At 41.6% G+C, this 18622-nt stretch overlaps 1 protein-coding gene and 2 pseudogenes across 3 annotated transcripts in view; 2 read left to right on the forward strand and 1 right to left on the reverse strand.

The window, feature by feature from the left end:
- VCL (vinculin) overlaps positions 1-18622 on the reverse strand; it is a 90331-nt gene that overhangs the window by 4306 nt on the left and 67403 nt on the right. Inside the window, exons 11-20 of one of the 3 annotated variants that reach the window (XM_015592214.2) lie at positions 18197-18387; positions 16790-16989; positions 15458-15586; positions 11453-11602; positions 9344-9452; positions 7954-8256; positions 6601-6725; positions 4967-5152; positions 1960-2163; positions 7-1245 (exon numbers count right to left, since the gene is read on the reverse strand). In XM_015592214.2, the coding sequence (XP_015447700.1) occupies positions 1210-1245; positions 1960-2163; positions 4967-5152; positions 6601-6725; positions 7954-8256; positions 9344-9452; positions 11453-11602; positions 15458-15586; positions 16790-16989; positions 18197-18387 (1633 nt within the window). In that variant the 3' untranslated portion in view covers positions 7-1209. Of the gene's footprint in view, positions 1-6; positions 1246-1959; positions 2164-4966; positions 5153-6600; positions 6726-7953; positions 8257-9343; positions 9453-11452; positions 11603-15457; positions 15587-16789; positions 16990-18196; positions 18388-18622 lie in introns of those variants that run through there. The other 2 variants (XM_015592215.1, XM_006915501.3) reach the window with 2 other exon arrangements.
- On the forward strand, positions 6003-6121 carry LOC112482698 (annotated as a pseudogene).
- Positions 13471-13588, forward strand: LOC112482746 (annotated as a pseudogene).

Genomic DNA, 18622 nt, shown 5'->3' on the forward strand with positions numbered 1-18622 from the left:
CCTCTGGAAGGATAAGATGAGGATAAAGGGACTGTTCTTGAGTGATATGGATAGCACAAGAGAAACAAAGGGAAGAGAAGAGGAGAGGGGAGGAGAGGAGAGGGGAGGGGAAGGGAAGAGAGGAGAGGAGAGGGGATGGGAAGGGAGAGGAGACAGGAGAGAAGGAGAGATATCGAGAGAGATCACCTGACTGAAAAACAAGTAACTGGATATTAGTCTGAAAGGGCAACATGTGCGCCCCAGGCATAGCACTAAACAAGCACTTCAGCATGTCCAGGTTAATCATGTCAATAAAATGGGGACAGGGCCAAGAAGTTGGTTAAACAGGCATTTTCCTTTCTATAGGGGAAAACAAGTAAACCTGGCCTGAGGGGGAAAATACAAAGGAGCCCTTCCAGATGCTGAAATCATCCTCTTCATCCTTACCCTTGTTGCAAATAGCAGCTAAGGACTGTCTCTGATGAACTAGAATTTAAAACCCAAGTAATCATTATCAGCCTTGATAAATATATATACAGTTTGTGACCTAGACTTCTATTGCCTCTTGTCTGCTGGGTCAGCGTAAAGGAACATGTTATTTTAATTTTTCACATTTAAAAAGGCCAAGAATCAATTCTTCCCCCTCAGATAAATTGCTTCAATTAAAGAAACCTTCAGCTAAGAGGATGCTGGAGGAAGTATCAGGAAAATAAAACTCAAGCTGTAAATGGAACCCCCACTCCAACTAATAGCAGTTTATCTGAGATTTGGTATTTTGGTTCATTAAAATCCTCATGGGTCATAATAAAGAAATGTACAAGTAATTTACTTTATGCTCTCAAAAGGCTTATTTTTTGGCTGAAAATAATCAAAAATAACTGCACTGTTCAAAACTACCCAAAAGGCCAGGCCATACTCATTTTTCCCCTCATGCTTTTCAATTTCTATATGATGCAGTGAGGCATACACAAACCATGCCACTGCAGGGCACTCTGTGAAAGACCTCCACAGGCACCATGAAGTGGCTGATCGTTTATGCTAGAAGGCGTGTAACATCTCAGGCAATATTTGAGGCCAGACAGAATACAGACGTGGGAAGAAGTCATGAGAACAGGGGTATGTTAGACAAGGCCATCTGGGCCCACCTCTTCTAGTGCAGACCTGGGATCATTCTAGGACTTCATGACCTTGGTTAGAAGATAGTGTAGTGCCAGGGTTAGTTATTACCCATTACTCTTCAACCCCTTTCTTCTTGCAACATGCCACCTTCAAAGGGAAAAAAAGTGATCACTCCCATCCCCCACCCCCCAAACTAGCTTTGGTTCAGTCTCCAAGGCCCAAGCTCTATTGCTGCCTGTCCTACAGCCTGGAACACACTGTTCCCCCTCCCACCCCCTCCCACTGAAACTTGAACAAGCAGTCAATGAAGCCCCTTCCCTGTGGATTCCCATTAAGGCCAGCATCTGCCATACAGCCAAGTGTAGGACAGCAAGTAGCCCTCCCCAGAGACCCCACTACATAAAGCTACTTCTCACCTGATCAACTCTACTGAGCCATCAGTGCATCAGTGAGAGGTCAGTGGGGGAAGGCGGGATATATGCAAAGCTCAATGGTCAGGCCAGGTGACCTCTTAACGGTCTACAATGGTTCCTGACCTGCAAGTCATTAGAGATACATCCATGGCTTTCCAAGGGGTATAATGTTCTAATAGTGGCCACAAAGTCGGCAAGAAAAGGAATCCTTTCTAAAAGTGACCCCATCTCTCTCTGGTCCCCAAACATAAAATGCAATCCCACTGATCTGGCATTAGTAGACCTATCAAACTTGTGAAGCCAGCCCTAACATCAAGGTGCAGAAAGACAGATGCCCACCCTGCCCAGACTCACAGGACCCGCACAGATCATGAGTGATGCAATGTGTCAAGGCTGCACATGGCCGGATGCATATGGAGCAGCCCCAACTGGGGGTGCTAATCAGTACCTTACTAGACCACTTGGTAGCTTCCCGATGCAATGACTGAGCCGCGGCCAGAATGGGCTGGTTGACCGGCTGATTGGATGGCATTAACAGCAGCTCAGGTTCGTAATCGTCTTCCATGTCAAGGGGGACAGGGAACCCAACAGCATCAGCCGTCTCTGCCTCAGCTACAACACCTATACCCACCTGAGCAGCTGGGTTACCCAGCTTTGACGATGGCAGGAAGGATGAGAAACGGAAAGTGTTAGTAAGAGCAGTAGAACTTGGGGAACTAAGCTTCAGCTGGTTTAGTAACCAAAGCTGGCCTAGGATGGGAAGGAAAATGGCATACTCTCCAGGAGCCAGATGAATCAAGCTCCACAGAAGGGAGAATCCTCAGCCTCCAGCACCAGCCCGACATCCTATTCACAGTGAGTAAAGGAAAGAAACTCATTCCAGTGGCAAAGGGTTTCCAGAGAAATATTTACGCTAAGAAAGCAAATGGCATTCCTTCTCTATATACTTACTACCAAAATTAAACTTGCTAAGAGAAATTCTCAAGTCAGAATATTTTTGAGGAGCCAAACTACCAAACAATACTAGCTCATTACCTTTAAAAGGAATCCAGAAAGAAAAGGTAAATGCAACCACACAACCTGCTTTGAACAGGACAAAGTGAACACTCTGCTGGCTCATATGGACACTGTTCCACATCTTCCTGCACACAGGAGGTGACTGAGGTCAGCTCTGCAGCTGCCACACACAGATTAATATTTCCTTCAGGAGTTAAAAATCCCAGAATTAAAAATGACACAGCAGAGGCAATGGATATTAAATCAGAAAGAGGGAAGAAAATAAACACAATGGTGAGTGAAGAGGACTTATCAAATACCCCACAACCACTCAGCTGAAAGGAATCTCCAGAAGACACCTTATCTAGTTTCCCATCTTCAGGAAAGCCCACACTTCAGACCAGGTCTCTCTAACCCTCAAAGTCTTCAGAGGCAATGCTTCCATAATCTCAGATTGCAACCACTGCTAGTACTAACTCAGAAGCCGTTCTTTGGGTACAACCTAAATCTCTCCTGTTGCAAAATAGGGTTCTCACTCACCCCACACTCAATTTACATATTTCGCAGATAAGATAATGCATGGACTTGGCAAGTGACCCAGGCTGAGCTCAGAGGAGCCCCAAACTGGTAGCCTTGAGAGGACAGGACCCATGAGAGGGAGAGGATGAATTTACTACCAGGGATGGGGGTTCTGAAAGGCCAGGGGAAGAGTCAGGGAAATCAGGTACTGAAAACAGGCTTAAGGCAGGGGTGTGGGAACAAAAAGAATTGCCTCAGTGAAGAATGGTGAACCTGATTGATTATATCAAATGTCTCTAACCCAGAAAAAGTAGGGATTTGTGTAGAATTTTATTTGAGGTTGCTATTACTCCTAAAAGTCTTATCCTGCACAAGAAACCTATCTTCAAAAGGTGACAACAAAGTTGGAGGATTAAGGGAAAACATAGGGTTTTGGGTACCATCTAGATCCTTTCACCTAAACTCTGTATCAACCAGGACTCATCCCCATGCCTTAGAGGAGAGGCCAGCTCACTGCTGCTGGGGTTCAGAGTCCCAAAGTATACACAGACAGAAAGACACACAAACATATACTACCAGCACCACACCAAATACAGGTGATTCAAGTAGCTCCTGACTTCTTGAGCTGACATAAGTCAAAGTCAGTAATCCCCTGTTGCTCCAAACCTCCAGAGAGAGTCAGGCCTAAGGAATTCTGGCCACAAATGGCGAAGTGCAGTCACACGTAGGCCAATACTTTTTGCCCTCCTAGTTTTATCTTTATCTTTACAATTCAAGTATATTGTATGTTCTGCTGCACAATGAATCTGAATCTAATGTAATAAAATTTAAATTCTCTTTAAAATGTTTGAGTAAAACCAGCCTTCATGGTCATCCCCACTCCACCACCCCCAACGTGCACTGACACTCTGCAAATGGTCTCGGGGTGTGCACGCCCCAGTTGGAGAGATACTATTATAAATAATTCCACAGGTCAGCTCCAACACCAGCAAGATCATCATTCCATTCCTTCTTAGCACTTGAGCTCAGAGCTAACAGTTCAGAAACATATAGAGTTAAAAACCAAGGTCAATTTCTCAGCCTGAAAAAAAACCAAGATCGGCTACAAGTGCAGTAGGACCCTGGGGAATTATATTCAACACAAGAGCTTGAGGTGGCTGAGGATGTAAATAGAACAAAGGCAAATAGATGGTGCGAATAAAGATCTAGGGTCATATTAGAAAGAGTTTAGAACTGAATTAGAACCACATTTCACCGCAAGGTTAGCAATAACATTTAGCTCTTATCTAGAAAAGCTATCACTCACTTTTCATCATTCAGGGAAAAATAAGCAAAAGTTATTTACGGGGCATGGCTGCGATAGCATCCAAATTTTCACCAACCACATTAATATTTATACTTTCAGATTTGTTGAGCTGGAGTTAGCCTGGAGCTGTCTTGAGTTGAGGGGTAAGATGATTCTGAGAAAAGGAAAAAGCACGTGGCTCCTAAGACACAACCTACCTGGCTTTATGAAAAAATAGAAGGAAAATGTAAACATTTCATGCAGCTGTAGCAGAGCCCACAGAAGACATTTTCATGTTTGGAGAGCTGATAATTAGCAAGAAAGCATCTAAAAACATTCAGAAATCCTAAGAAAGAAAAGCAATTTCTAAAAGATCCCAAATGTCCAGTGTCAGGCACCTGATATTCTAGTGGACAGAACCCTCTTCCCAAACCACAGGCATTCTAGCTCTCTTTTGCCGCTGGAAGAAGAAGCCATCAAGCACCAGGAACATCTCACTAAACGACAACTACGAGGATCATGCTATTGGCAACAACAGGAACCAAAGCAGAAAAAGGGGGTGGCTTCCCAAACAGACTCTTCTTCCTGGATGTTATGCATGGTTCTTCATCCTTTCTCAACAACAACAACAACAACTAAAATCTTCACTACTTACCTTGCTGGACCATTTGCGAGCTTCATCATGGAGCTGCCTGGCAGCCATCATCATTGGCTGGTTAATTGCCTCCCCAGCTTTCTGCTCAGGGAACTCTTCATCCTTCTCCTCTGGTGGTGGGGGCCTAGGCGGAGGGACTTCACCCTCAGGCAGAGGTGGTTTGGGAGGAGCAAGCTCATCTGTCAGCTAAGAAAGAATTACCAGGTTCTAAGTAAAGCCTTTGGAACTATTCCCTGCCTAGAATTTTTCCTTTCCTCTAAAAAGCATCCCCAGAAAAGCCACCCACATTCACTCTACATAAGACCACCTGCTTCGGTCTCAACTGAAGCATATTTTCTTCCTTTTTTCTCCACGAAAAGCTAGCCACTACTGTTTTAGACATATCCCAGGGAGGCACACACAGCACCACCAGACCGAGGATTCTCAAAGAAGACCTAAGTTCTGGTCCTGACTCTGCTGAGGGGCAGCTGCATAAGCAAATAACTCCTCCTCTGAAAATGGGGGGTAGCTAGACCAAATGACCTCTAAGATCTTGATTCTAAATGTCATGACTCTACTGATCACATAAGAAGCCATCCCAAAATAGACCTCTCCCTGGCCCTAACCACCCACCAACAGCCCAGCTGGAAAAAATCAAATTAAGTATTGGAGGCAAAGAAAGCTCTGTTCCTTAGCTATGGGCACAATGACTCAATTTTCTCCTCAACCAGCTCAGAAACTTACATCTTTTACTGACATTAAATATGAGAAAGTAAGTTGAAGAGAGTAAATCAAATTGTTGCCTTGATAAGCTATTCCCAAGATCAAGCAATTTCCAATACTGTTAGAGTAAATGTCTAAAAATAATCACTATTTCTGATTCTAGGATTTGTAATATGCAAGATATTGCCCAGCTAGCCTCCTAAACCATTTACCTATAGGACAATAAATTCATGGTTCTTTGGGGGGGCCTCAAAAGATTTTAAATTATAGTTGGAGAAAAAATTTAAAACAAAAAAGACTGTATTAGTTTTGTTACTAATAAAAAAGTCAAGTAGTCTACAGCCATGCCACCCTGAACAAGCCTGATCCTGACTGATCTCGGAAGCTAAGCAGGGTTGGGCCTGGTTAGAACTTGGATGGGAGACCACCTAGGAAGACCAGGTGCTGTACGCATAAAAAATAAAAAATAAGGGATTGTAAGCTGACGAGGTCCTCACCTTAAGGGTTGCCTCCCATTAAAAAAAAAAAAAAGTAAAGTGAAAGAAGAACCTACTAAGATTCTAACCACCTCAGCTTTGCTATTACCAACTGGGGACACATAAAATCTCACCATAAGCTGTGCAGACTACTTTCCCACTCCTCAGTAACCTGCCCCACTAACTCATCACTCATCACATCCACACTTAGCAAAGCCAGCTCCTTTGCTCCAGCTACTCCCGATCATAGTAGGCCAACACCCCAGACTCCTATCTACCCAGCACACCTATGCAGAAGCACTGGGTTAGGACTGAAATCAAGTTGTGCCTCTGATTAAGCGTCAAGTAAAAGCTGCATACAGGCACCTGGTGATTGAGGCTCCAGAACATAGTCTACCTTTCTCTTGCTACAGTCCCGCACCCTGCTCCCCATCTGAGTTTACTGAGTTTACTTACGCGAAGCTGTTCAAGGTCTGGTGGAGGAGGTGGGAAGTCAGGCTCCTGGGGTTGGAAGGCTTCTCTGACCTTGGCCACAGCTCCCAGGATCCGATATCCCGAGTCCAGGAAGCTCTTTTGCAGGCCTAAACACAAGACGCCCTCACTTTCAGCTGGGCAGGTCAGTGCCCTGAAGCACAGTCTGTCCAGCAGAAGAACTGGTTTCCATTAACAAAAGCTGGATGTGAAGCTGCCAGTAAGCATCGCAGACAGTGATTGAAGGGTAAGGGAGGTAAAAGCAAGGCAGATGCCCTGGGGCCCGCAAAGTGTCACCAACCAGCTGCTCCCTGTAGTGCTCAGGGTGCCTTCTTGCCTCTACAACTGAAAAGTACTGGGGACATTCCTGGGCGTGAACACTGTGGGCTCAGCTGGTGCTCATCACCTTTCTTATGATAAAGCAGTCAAGAGATAAGCCTGCCCAACTCAGAACAGGGGAGATGTCAGTGTCAGATGCATACATTCCCTGGAGTACTTCTCACCTTTCTCCCTACTCCTTTGCTCTACCTGGCATTCAGCCTATTAACCCGTATGTTGAGCTGCCATCACTACTGTGTCCGGTTACCTCAAATTCAGGAATCTACTCAAACTATTAGAAACTCCAACTAGGAAACTGAGCATATCCTTAGTGATGGTGGGATGAGGATTCTAGAAAGATTTCACCTGGGCGAGGGATGAATAGGGTAGCTCCTCCTGCCCACTCTCACACTGGCAGGATTCCACTCACAGACAAGGCTAGAAACACTGGATGCTCAAAACAAAAAGGAATTCAGATGTTTCCAATCAAAAGAGTGGTAACATGTTCAGTGGTGCTGAAAATATGATCAAAATTTAGCTAAAGAAACCCCATATTTTTTGGTGTAGGACCAGGAGACTCAAAAGTCCATTTAAGCCCTCCAGATTTGACAGAAGTAGAGAACGTTTTACAGAGAAAAAGCATTTTAAGAAAAGCAGAAAAGAAGTTGCGCCAGTTACATAAGCTAAAGAGTTGGAAGATTGCTTATCAGGCATCTTTTGAGAAATTTCCAAAATAATGACTAAACAGGGCCAGGAGCTATGTTAGACAACATTAGAAAGTACAGAGAAGTTGGTCCAGAGAAATTAACTTACAACGAACCTGCCAATATTTCAGAAAATATTCTGTCCAATATTATTTTGGACAGAAAAAGATTAATCTAGCATTCTCAAACTAAGTATCTGTAGTTTCTGCGCCCAGACTTTGTATGTGGTGGTTGTGGGGTGCATATTCTCTCATCACTCTGTCAGATTCCTGAGTTAACTTCTCAGCTGAGGTGAACCACACCATGCATTGCTTACCCGGGTCAGAAATGTTTCCAGCCACAGCCTTTGCATCCATCACCATTGGGGAGATGGTTTTGCTCAGTTCATCAGAGGCAGCTTTCACAGCCTCACGGAACTTGGGATCCTCAGAGTTCTCCACCTCCCTCTTAGCCACCAACAGGATTCGGTTGGCCCGGCGAGCAATGCTGGTTGCCCCAGCGACCAGCATCTGAGGCTGAATGTTGGCCATGGCAACTTTACACTTGTCCAGGTCTTTTTTAATTGCTTCTTCGGAAGCATCCAACAGAGATTTGGTATCAATGGCTTCGTCCACCAGGCCTGTCAGGAGAACAGAAATGGAATTTAGTTTCTATTTTAGAAGAACAGAGATTCCAAAACCCTGTTGTCCAAGTTTCTCATGTGGAAGTACAATACCCAGAATTCTCTCCTTCAGCTCAAAATCCTTCTTATATAATCAAAAGCTTCCAGGTGAATACCACAGGAAAAAAAGTGAAGATGTGACCCAGGAGGCCACGTGGATTCACAGCATTTATACCCTCTGTGGTCAGTAGCCTTCTTCTATCTGCCACAGACAACCAGATATGCAGCGACATCAGGAGGAAACAAGGATTGTGTATGAAACCTTCACCACATTATCTGTTTCTTCCTTTCCATCTCATTCCTCAGCCATCTGTTGCTTGTTGGCAGCTTGTAGTACCCAAGAAGAGCCACACGGAGGATTCCAATAACTCTAACAGCCTGTTTCCTGTTTCTGTTACCTCTCTTCAGGCACCTCAGGAGCTCTGCTTTCATCTCTGGCTGCTATGGACCCCTGTCACAGCAGGCTCTGGAGGGAGGCAAAGAGCCTACATTCTTCCCTCCGCTCCTATCCCTCCTTCCAAAGAATGAAGAAGATTCGGAGGTACCACTTCAGCTGCACAGACACAGGTTTGTAGGTGGCTGGTTTCTCCTTTTTTTAAAAGTACGTAGTTGATAAGTTGGAGGAAACTCTGAGACAATTTGTACTAAATGGTAGCTATTGTGGTTCCTTGAAATGTGAACCCACTGAAAATGACAGGGACACTTACTGTGTCCACAAACACCGCCTCCTAGCCTCTGAAACCAAACTCTGGCTCAGACTGAGCAAAGACACTATTCAAAGAGAAGATAGGAGCTGTAACAATAAACATCACACCGGGAGGGCGGCATTAAAATAAAAGAGACTCAAAGAGTCTCTTTTCGGACAAAGTTGCAAGGCTTGAATGAGAAGCCGCTGCTGTCCAGCAGCCTTAATCAGAGCCAAGTGCACTGTCGAGCACGTGACTGCCCCTCATCCAATTACAGCTGAGTAACAGAACTCATCCTGCTCGAGTTTCTCAGAACTCACACCTCATGGGTTAGACAAGAACTTTGCACACAACTCTACCTGTCATTTTTTCAACATTATCGATCCACTGGTTCTTCATGGTCTCAAAATGTTCATAAGCGGCTTGGTTTCCAGGATTCCTAAGTAAGATGCGAGCAGCTGAGACGACCTGGCAATGACAAAACAACCTTTAAACACCAAATACACCCTTCCACCCAAATACAAACCTTTAGGGAAGCTTTCTCCTCTCTACCTATAGATGGCACTAGAAAGTCAAAAATCAGCAAGTCTCTTTTCAGACTGAATACGTTAGTTAGGTTTGGTCTCATCAAGAGGTCCCCAGGATGGGCCCTGGCAAAAGGTTTCCCAGTTACAGCCTGATTTTTGAAGGTAAAAAAGTAACAAGGTAAATGAGTGTTCACTTGATACTTCAGAATATACACGAAACTGACATATAGTAAGCCCTTGGTGTCAAATATTCCATCTTAAGAAGCACCATTGAAATATCAAAAATTACTCAAAACTTGTTTATGAATATTTATAAAAACTGTCTACAATGAACAAAGTGCTTTCACAAGTATTATATCTTACTGAGTCCTTACAACAACCCTGTGATATAGACAAGACAGGTAATATCTCCATTTTATAGCTGCAAAAACAAAGACTCAGAAATTTAAGTGACTTGCTCAAGAGTTCCTACTTAGTCGCTTTTAGCACTTGAGGAAGGAACTAACATTTATTGAGTATTTGTTAAGTTACAGGCTATTCGCTCATCATCTTAATCCTCAAAACAATCCATTAGGAAGGAATTATCTGCATTTTACAGATAAGTAAACTCAAGGTCAAAGAAAATTCAACTCCAGATTTGTCTCTAAAACCTCGCTTCGAAGTCCACAGTTGGTATTTTTTTTTTTAATTTTTATTTTACGATTACAGTTGATACTCAGTATTATATTAGTTTCAAGTGTAGGGCATACTGGTTAGACATTTATATAACTTACAAAGTGATCCCCCCATAGTACCCATCTGACATGATACATAGTTATAATATTTTTGACTATACTCTCTAAACTGTACTTTACATCCCTTTGACTATTGTGTAACTACCAATTTGTACTTCTTAATCCCCTCACCTTTTTCACCCAGCCTCCCAGCCCCGCTTCCATCTGGCAACCATCAGTTTTTTTCTATATCTATGAGTCTGTTTCTGTTTTGTTTATTTTGTTTTAGAATCCACATATAAGTGAAATCATATGGTATTTGTCCTTTTCTGTCTGAATTAAGTAGTTTTCTCTTTTTCAGAAATCTTAGTTTTATACAAAAATCCTGTGTTTTATATTCCATGTTTTAAGAAATTTTTTAAAGAAAAACGTTCATATTTTATGGAAGTTTTTTTAAAAAGTTGGACAAGTGTGACTTTTTGAGAGACTCAAACTTGTTAACACGTCATGTGGGCAAACACTGGACAATTAAAAGATATGCTCATTCCCTGTCTCTCCCTGCAGGTTCCCACCAAAGCAAGTATCACAGATTTGTAAAAGCCCAGCACAGTTCCTAATGTATCGCCGGCACTAAGTAAATATCTGCTGAATAAATGAATAAAAAAATAATGAATTTTCTATAATGTGATTAGAAGAAAAAGTACACGAACATCACACAAAATATGTTGAACTGATATTTTTTAAGATCACCTATTAGAACTTTAATTCCTGTCTACTTTGTTCTCTTTTGTTTCCACTCTTCCAGTATACTGTTCACAGCATACTAGCTATATATCTTAGTTATAGAATTAAGTAGAAAAAAGAAAACAAGTTACGGACACAAATGAATTTTTAAAAAATTCCCTCCAAGGAATGGGGGGAAAGGCATAAGCTCTAAAATTAAAACAAAGTAAGCTCTCAAGATTATCCAAATATTTCCTTAAGAGAGTGTGTGTGTGTGTGTGTGTGTGTGTTGGATTTACTAGTTTTTTAAGCAGGCAAAACTAAATTACTATCATCATAAAAAATTCAAACAATACGAAATGATTTTGACTCTATGGATATGTGTGCTTTTTCATAACATTATACGGTAAGTGTTCAAAAATGTATATAAACTTCTGTAATTACCCTTCTTTACTGAATACTACGTGATGAGTATTAAGATGATGAAAAGTGAGCAAAACTCAACCTGGGGGGTGAGTTCTCGGGCTGTCTTCACTGATGCCTGAATGCCTTCCACCGTTGATTTATTAGCAGTTCCAACAGCAGCCGCCTTCTCTGCTGTGGCACCAAGCCTTCCTGAATGGTTCTCAAAGTTAGCTGCCCTCTCATCAAATACCTTGAGGAAAAAAAAAAGACATTAAGAAACTTTATTTCCATAAAATAGGTCAGGCAGTCTAAGAAAAAGACTCTCTTTAAACAGAGGCAGCAGCTGCTCAAGCAAAAGCTTTAAAAAAGAACTTCAAACCTTAGTAAATAAGACAACAAATGCCCAGTCTTGGCCTTGCTATATCTCCTGGTTTGGCCATAGCATCATACGGTGAATGTGTGTGCATGTACATGCATCCCCGCACCCTTCAATTTCAGTTCAACCACTGTTTACCAAGTGCAAACAAAATATGCAGTACAAGAATTCTACAGAATGTTAAGACTTAAATAATCCCCATTCCCATACAGCTTATCCTCACTTAAATAATCCCCATTCCCATACGGTTTATCCTCTAGTTTAAAGAAGACAGACAAACCCACTTCAGGCGCCAGTGTAGGTGGCTGAGTACATTAAAAGCCAAGAATATCCAGAGTCCTAAACAGAACTCCAGCCTCCTCAGGGCAACATCCCTCATGTACTCCATTGCCATTCACGTGTAAATACTCTGCCTCTGAGCTCCATGGGAAAAAAATGATAGCTGTTGTTCACACTCAGGCCTGACACAACGGTAAGGATGGCTGACTTACTCTCCCAAAGGCAAAAACATTTACTGAATAGTTCATTCAGCTCTCAAATTTTTAAATAGTTAACTTTTCTTTTGACATGGATATTATGCAAGGTTGCATACTGTGAAGGGGATGATTCAACTTAGATAAAATGACAAAAGCTCTTCTGTCATTTGTTTGAATAACATTATTGGAATTGATGCTTGGAAAAGCCAAGGTATTCCAGACAATGCCAGAACAGGTTTATACTATACGGAGCATGTCAGAAATTGCCTGGCAGAATCCATCCTCTTCTTTGCCTCTCCGTGAGGGTCTACCTGCCCATAATTGGAGACCAGTCCTGGTTCTGGCAGATAATCACTAAAGGTATTGGTTCAATAGCAGGCTCCAATCTCATTGCCAAGGTTCTGTGTTTACCCAATCAAGTCTCTTCCTCATTCTGGCCTCTTGTTTGGATTCAGCTACTCGGGTTCTTGTCATTTAATGGTGAGAATATCTGCCTAAATCTCGGCTCTCCTAGTCCCCTTTGCCTGGCCTCAGTTCTTCTTTCTTTCCTTGGCTGGTCTCCCACACTCTGGATATACACAGCTTTTGTCCTCCTTGGTTGATCATCTCAATCCCAGCCCATGTCTGCTGTTCCCTCTGATTAAACTGACTGCTTGCTTAGCTCACTGTTCCTGTCACTCAAAATTTACTGAGCACCTACTACATGCCAGACCTTGGAGTAGGTGCGGAAGCTACAAAAACAAATAAGATAAAATTTCTGTATCTCAAGGAGTTCATACCCAAGTGGAATTCATAATAGTGGACATTCATAATAGTGTGTGCTATGTGCAATTATAAGGCGAAGCACTGACATCATGGGAGCAAAAGGAAAGGCATTAACCTATCTAGGAAGTAAGGGATAATGAGATAAAGGATAAATAGGAATTAACTGAAAAAGAAGAAAGAAATTAGGCAGAGAGACAGAAAGAACTAAGACATGGAAGGGAGAAACTACAGAATATGCAGGAAACCATAAGCAATTAGGCATTGCTGGGGCATGAACTGAGAAACAGGGGTTTGTAGGAAACAGGTATAGAGAGAGTATTAGAAGCCAGATCACAAAGCTTTCTCCTATGTAAAAGGGAAAGGCCACTGAAGGGTTTAAGCAAGGAAATATCAGGATCAGATCTATATTTTTATTTTATTTGTGGCCTAGTGACATTCAAAGAAGACCACAGCTGAGCGGTCATACAGGCAGCAGGGGACTAGGTTCAGAACTAGAGCTGTGTCTACAGGCATGCCACCTGAACAAGCCCAATTCCGTCTGATCTCAGAAGCTAAGCAGGGTGGGGCCTGGTTAGTACTTGGATGGGAGACCACCTAGGAAGACCAGGTGCTGTAGGCGTAAAAAACAAAAAAATAAAAATAAATAAAGAACTAGAGCTGTGGCAACATGAATGGAAAATAGAAAGAATTCAAGAAATATCTGTGAAATCAAATTAGCTGGCCTTAATTTATTGGTGTGGGAAGATGAATAAAAGGAAACAGTCAATGGTAACTCATGAATTTCCAAGAGAGAGAACAGGAGAAGGATAACACGTTCTGGAGTACCTATGAAACATCTAGGTGGAGAGGACCAGCAGATAGTTAGATCTACCAGTCTGAAACTCAGAGATGGTGGGAATAAAAAAGTAGCAAATCACCCCAGCCTAAGGGGACCATGAGCTGAACTACCCAGTAATCTAGGCAAGAGAAACAAAATGGGGGTCATTAACAAATAAGAATAACGCAAACCTCCACCCACAAGTTCTTCATTGTCTTGGGTACCTGACCCAACTCCTTTTCCTTTGCTGCCAGTATGAGAGGCTAGAAAACCAAATACTTGCTTTCTTAGATTCCTTTGCATCTAGGGTAGCCATGTGACAAATTCTAGCCAATGAGACATAAGAAAAAGTCTCCTGGAGGATTTCTGGGAAAGCCTTTCATTCATTCATTCATTCATTCAGTACCAACAATGTACCAGGCATTATTCTAAGAACTGAGAATAAAGTAACTACAAACAAAGTCCCTGCCCACATGGAAATTTCATGCTAATGTGAGGGGGAAAATACAAACAAAAAATAAGATAAATATCTCAAATGTTGATAAATGCTAAGGAGAAAAGTAGGATATAGAGATTAGGAAATCCCTGGGAGTGGAAGTGGGGTTGCTATCATAGGCGATGGCCCAAAAGAGACAGTTCCGTAGAAAGCTGAAAACAGTGAGTGAATAATACATACGGTTATCTATGGGAAGACCAGAACAAACAGGTACAAAGGCTCCAAGGTTAGAACATGTAAATGTAAACAAGGAATACTGGGAATACAATGCAAGGAGGTCAGAGTAGACAGAGGAATGTGAGGGGAAGAGTGCTACCAACTGAAGTCAAACTACATGGGGGCCTAGATGCAGTGTGTGCTGATGCGGTTTGTACCAACTCGCCCCAGCTCACCAGTGCTAAATGTGCCCATCTCCTCCCAACTCTGCTTTCAGTGACTTCATGTTGAAACAGCCATGATGGGAGTATTTACATCATGGAAATCAACAAACATTATGAGTCAGGGATTTTTGTTTTGGGGGCTTTTTCTCGGAGAACTACTCTACAAGCACATCACTGGCCTTGCTATTCTTTCTAAGGACTTTGGCTTCACTCTGGGTCAGGAAGGAATCATCAGAAGGGTTTGAATAGAAGAATATCAAATGATTTAAAAGGATCACTCTTACTTCTGTGTTGAGAATAAAGTACCCTAATAAAGGGATAGTTGTGGCTGGGGTGTCCCCATCCCTTATTTCTTACTGCCTTAAACATGATGCCTAAGGCTGCAATAGCCATCTCACACCATGAGAAGACCAAGAAAATCACAGAGATGCCAGCTTTCATGGCGTCAAGCTGCTGAGCCAATGCCAAGGCTACCCACCCCCATGTTTCTTTTTGTGTGATTAAAATAAAACCCATCTGTTTTCATCTCTGATAGGCAGGTCTTCTACTGCTTGCAACTAAAAACATGTCCTAAACACATTCTTAATTGATACACTTGCTGACTAAAAATAGACATGGCAGAGCCTTCCCTCTCCTACCCTTCCACCTTTCAACCATGGTATCCCAACTACTGCCCCTGATGTACACTGTAATCACATTTTACCTTTACAAGCAAATAAATGTGTGTGCGTGTGTGTGTGTGTGTGTGTGTGTGTCTCTGATCAAGAGAAGAAATGGAAGACCTCAAAGACCTACCTCTTCCCTATTGGGTGCATCAGGAGGTGCAGTGGCCGCCACTGCCAACAGCTTGATGGGAGTTGTGGTATCGCTGAAAACATCTGACACCTCCTGAGTCATGGCCTCTTGCATCCGGGCTTTCAGATCCTTAAAAACATTGTTTACAAATGAAAACTTCCAAAAATATCTATCTAAATATCACATCTGCCAGTGTCCTCACTTCACTGACACATTCATTCATTCAGTCTTTCATTCAATAATCTGTTGAGTACCAACTACGTACAAAGCACTAAGCTAGCACGGAACAGGCAGGTATAAGATATGAATCCCGTCCTCTAAGCAATTAGTGTCTAGTAGAAGAGGTAAAACATGACCTACATTTCCCTAGAGACTGTTCTATCCACTTAAGAATCTTATTTCCTTTCTTGGGGGCCTCTAAGAAATGATAGTGAGAATCATGGGGTTGAGCCCTAAGAAGGCCTTGAGAGAGTTCCTGACTATTCCCAGTGCTGGAGGGCCTGATAATGACGACCACAGTAACTGAAAGAATTGTTTGGTAGAGGCAGTGCCAAATATCTAAGCATTTTCTTAAGAGGAAAGAAAGAATGGGAATTTTTTTATACATGTTTTTTACAACTGAGTTTCTAGAAAAACTTAATAACCAATGCACATATCCATTTCTTAACATGATGGGTCTCAAGAATAGAATTCTCAGAAGTCCTCAAAAACTCTTCTTCATAGTCATCACACTTAGTCCAATCTAAATTTTCTGCATTTACCCAAAGAAGTCTCAGTCACCCAGTGTTTCTCAAGGCAGGTGGCAGGTACTGGCTGGTGATACTTGAGATGACTTTAGGTGCTATATAAACAAATGTTTTTATTTTTATAATTATGTTTCTTTTAAAGATTAGAGAAAATATAAGTAGCTCATCACGTTCATGATTTCAGGATTATTTTAAAGTTTTCTTTTAAGTAAATTTACTTAAGTTTAAAAAAGAAATCCATTTTGAAGACCAGGTGCTGTCGACTTTAAAAAATAAATACATAAATAATAAAAATATAAAACGAATCCATTTTAAGAAAGATATTGACTAAAAAGTACAGGTGATACATAAATAGGGCAAATATCCTGAAAGAACTCTTGAATGAGTGAAACGAGAAACATAACTTTAGTTGCTGTCACACACTGGTGAGCTTTTTCCTAATAAGCTCTGAACTTCCTTATATCCTTGGTCATACTCTTCACTTTCTCTAAACTAAAAAACTACATATTTTAAGAAACTCTCCCTCCTTAGTTTTTCAATAATAGTAAGGATAAGAAATGTAATGATATGTGCTCCTGAGTTCTACCTTTAAGGAGTCCTGGAGCTGCGATGCCAGTGCTCTCGCCTGAGGACTCTCCCCTTCCCCTCTGGCAGCCAGGTCAGCCAGCTGGGCTGTCAGCTGGTCCACTCGATCACATTTTGCAAGAAGATCTTGGCGATAAGGCCCCATCATGACATTAGCCAGACGATGTCCTTCGGCCACAAGCCCCCGGATGGCAGCCTGACCTGGACCAAAAGGAAAACACTGAAACTCACAAAGACCTGGAGAAGGCAACTGCAGAGCCATCTGGTAAGTTGTTTGTTTGTCTGTTTGTTTTAATAACAAATAATATTTAGTAGGGTTTTATTTCCCTTAACAATAGAAAAATTGGGGGAAATACAGAAAAGTATAAATAATAGATAAACCACCCATAATCCCCTCACTCAGAGACTGATATATTTGAATATTTCCTTCCAGTACCTTTCAATGCATTGCATGTTCCTATTCACACATACACTTCTCTTTTACAAAACTGAGATCGTACTATACATTAACTTTTTTCCTTGCTTCTTATTTAAGATGACCATTTTTCCATGTTATTTTCTTCAAAAGTCATGACCTAAAATCTATGTAATATTTTATATTATTAACCACAATTATTCCATAATTATTTGGCCATTTACTTGTTATTTAGCATTTATTCTGTTTACATACATTCTTGTATGTAACGCCTTAGAAACATCTCTAGTTATTTCTTAGAATAAATTCCTATAATTCAAATTACTGAACTTTTTTAAAGCTCTTGACACATAATATCAAACTGTCACTCAAAAAGTTTGGTATTACCAATTTATTCCTCCACTAGTAAATTATATGTCTGACTGATTCCCCAACACTGAGAATCATCATTTAAAAAGTTATCTTTTTATCCAGTGAATACAGCAAATGAAGTAAATAGCTCTTTCAGCTTCGGCAGGCTTGCTGTCATAATATGACTTATATTCTCATAGATCCATTCCTAAAATCTCCCAAAACTGAAAAATTTAGGTTATCAATTCTACTAGTGGCTGTGTAATACAAGAGCCCTCCCAACTAAAAAGAAAACCTTGGTTAAGTGTCTTTTGCTTATTTTCTAAAATTATATTTAACTGGGTACTTTCTAAGGACTGTAAAACAGAAATATAACAGAATGGAAGTATACATAGGCTGGAAATAATTAGTTCAAAGTTTCAATTCCAACCTGAGGGCCTTGCTATTTGCCCACAGTAAAATTATTTACTAAGAGTTCTTGATTAAATCACAGATATCTTCTTGGCTGCATTTGGAAATCTTCACCAGAAGCCAAAGAATCCCTTCTACACCTAATTACAGATGATACAGGATCTCTATCAACAGCTTGTTCATTTTCACTGAACACGGTTTAATGAGAGTTAAGTGCCCTGATGGCCTCACCGACTCCCCGGTCATCCACTGTGGGATTATCAATCCACCGCTGTGCTTGTTCAATCTTGCCTTCCAGGTGGACAGCTGCTTTGGCAGGTCTGGTGTTGGCCACAGCCCTGTTGGTTTTGGTCTGCAAGTTCTGCAGGGCTGTGGCCACCTGTTTGGCTAGTGCCCGGGCCTCTGGGGAATCTCCTTTCCCCCTGCAAAGAAAAAAACAGCCACCCTGGTACACACAGACACTGTTTATATTGGGATGACTTAATAGCTGATACAAATGCTAGTGAGATGTCAAATTGCTAATGATTATTATTAACTTGGTTTGAAAGAAGAGTAGTTTATCTATTTGGCCCTTAAATAAGAAATTAATCATTTAAATTCGGATAGTTTTTCCCAATTAAGACATGAAATATGAGTTTGGGTCAGTCTAGCTCAGTC

This window comes from Pteropus alecto, unplaced genomic scaffold (genome assembly GCF_000325575.1).
Source record: "Pteropus alecto unplaced genomic scaffold, ASM32557v1 scaffold155, whole genome shotgun sequence".
Taxonomy (NCBI): Eukaryota; Metazoa; Chordata; class Mammalia; order Chiroptera; family Pteropodidae; genus Pteropus; species Pteropus alecto.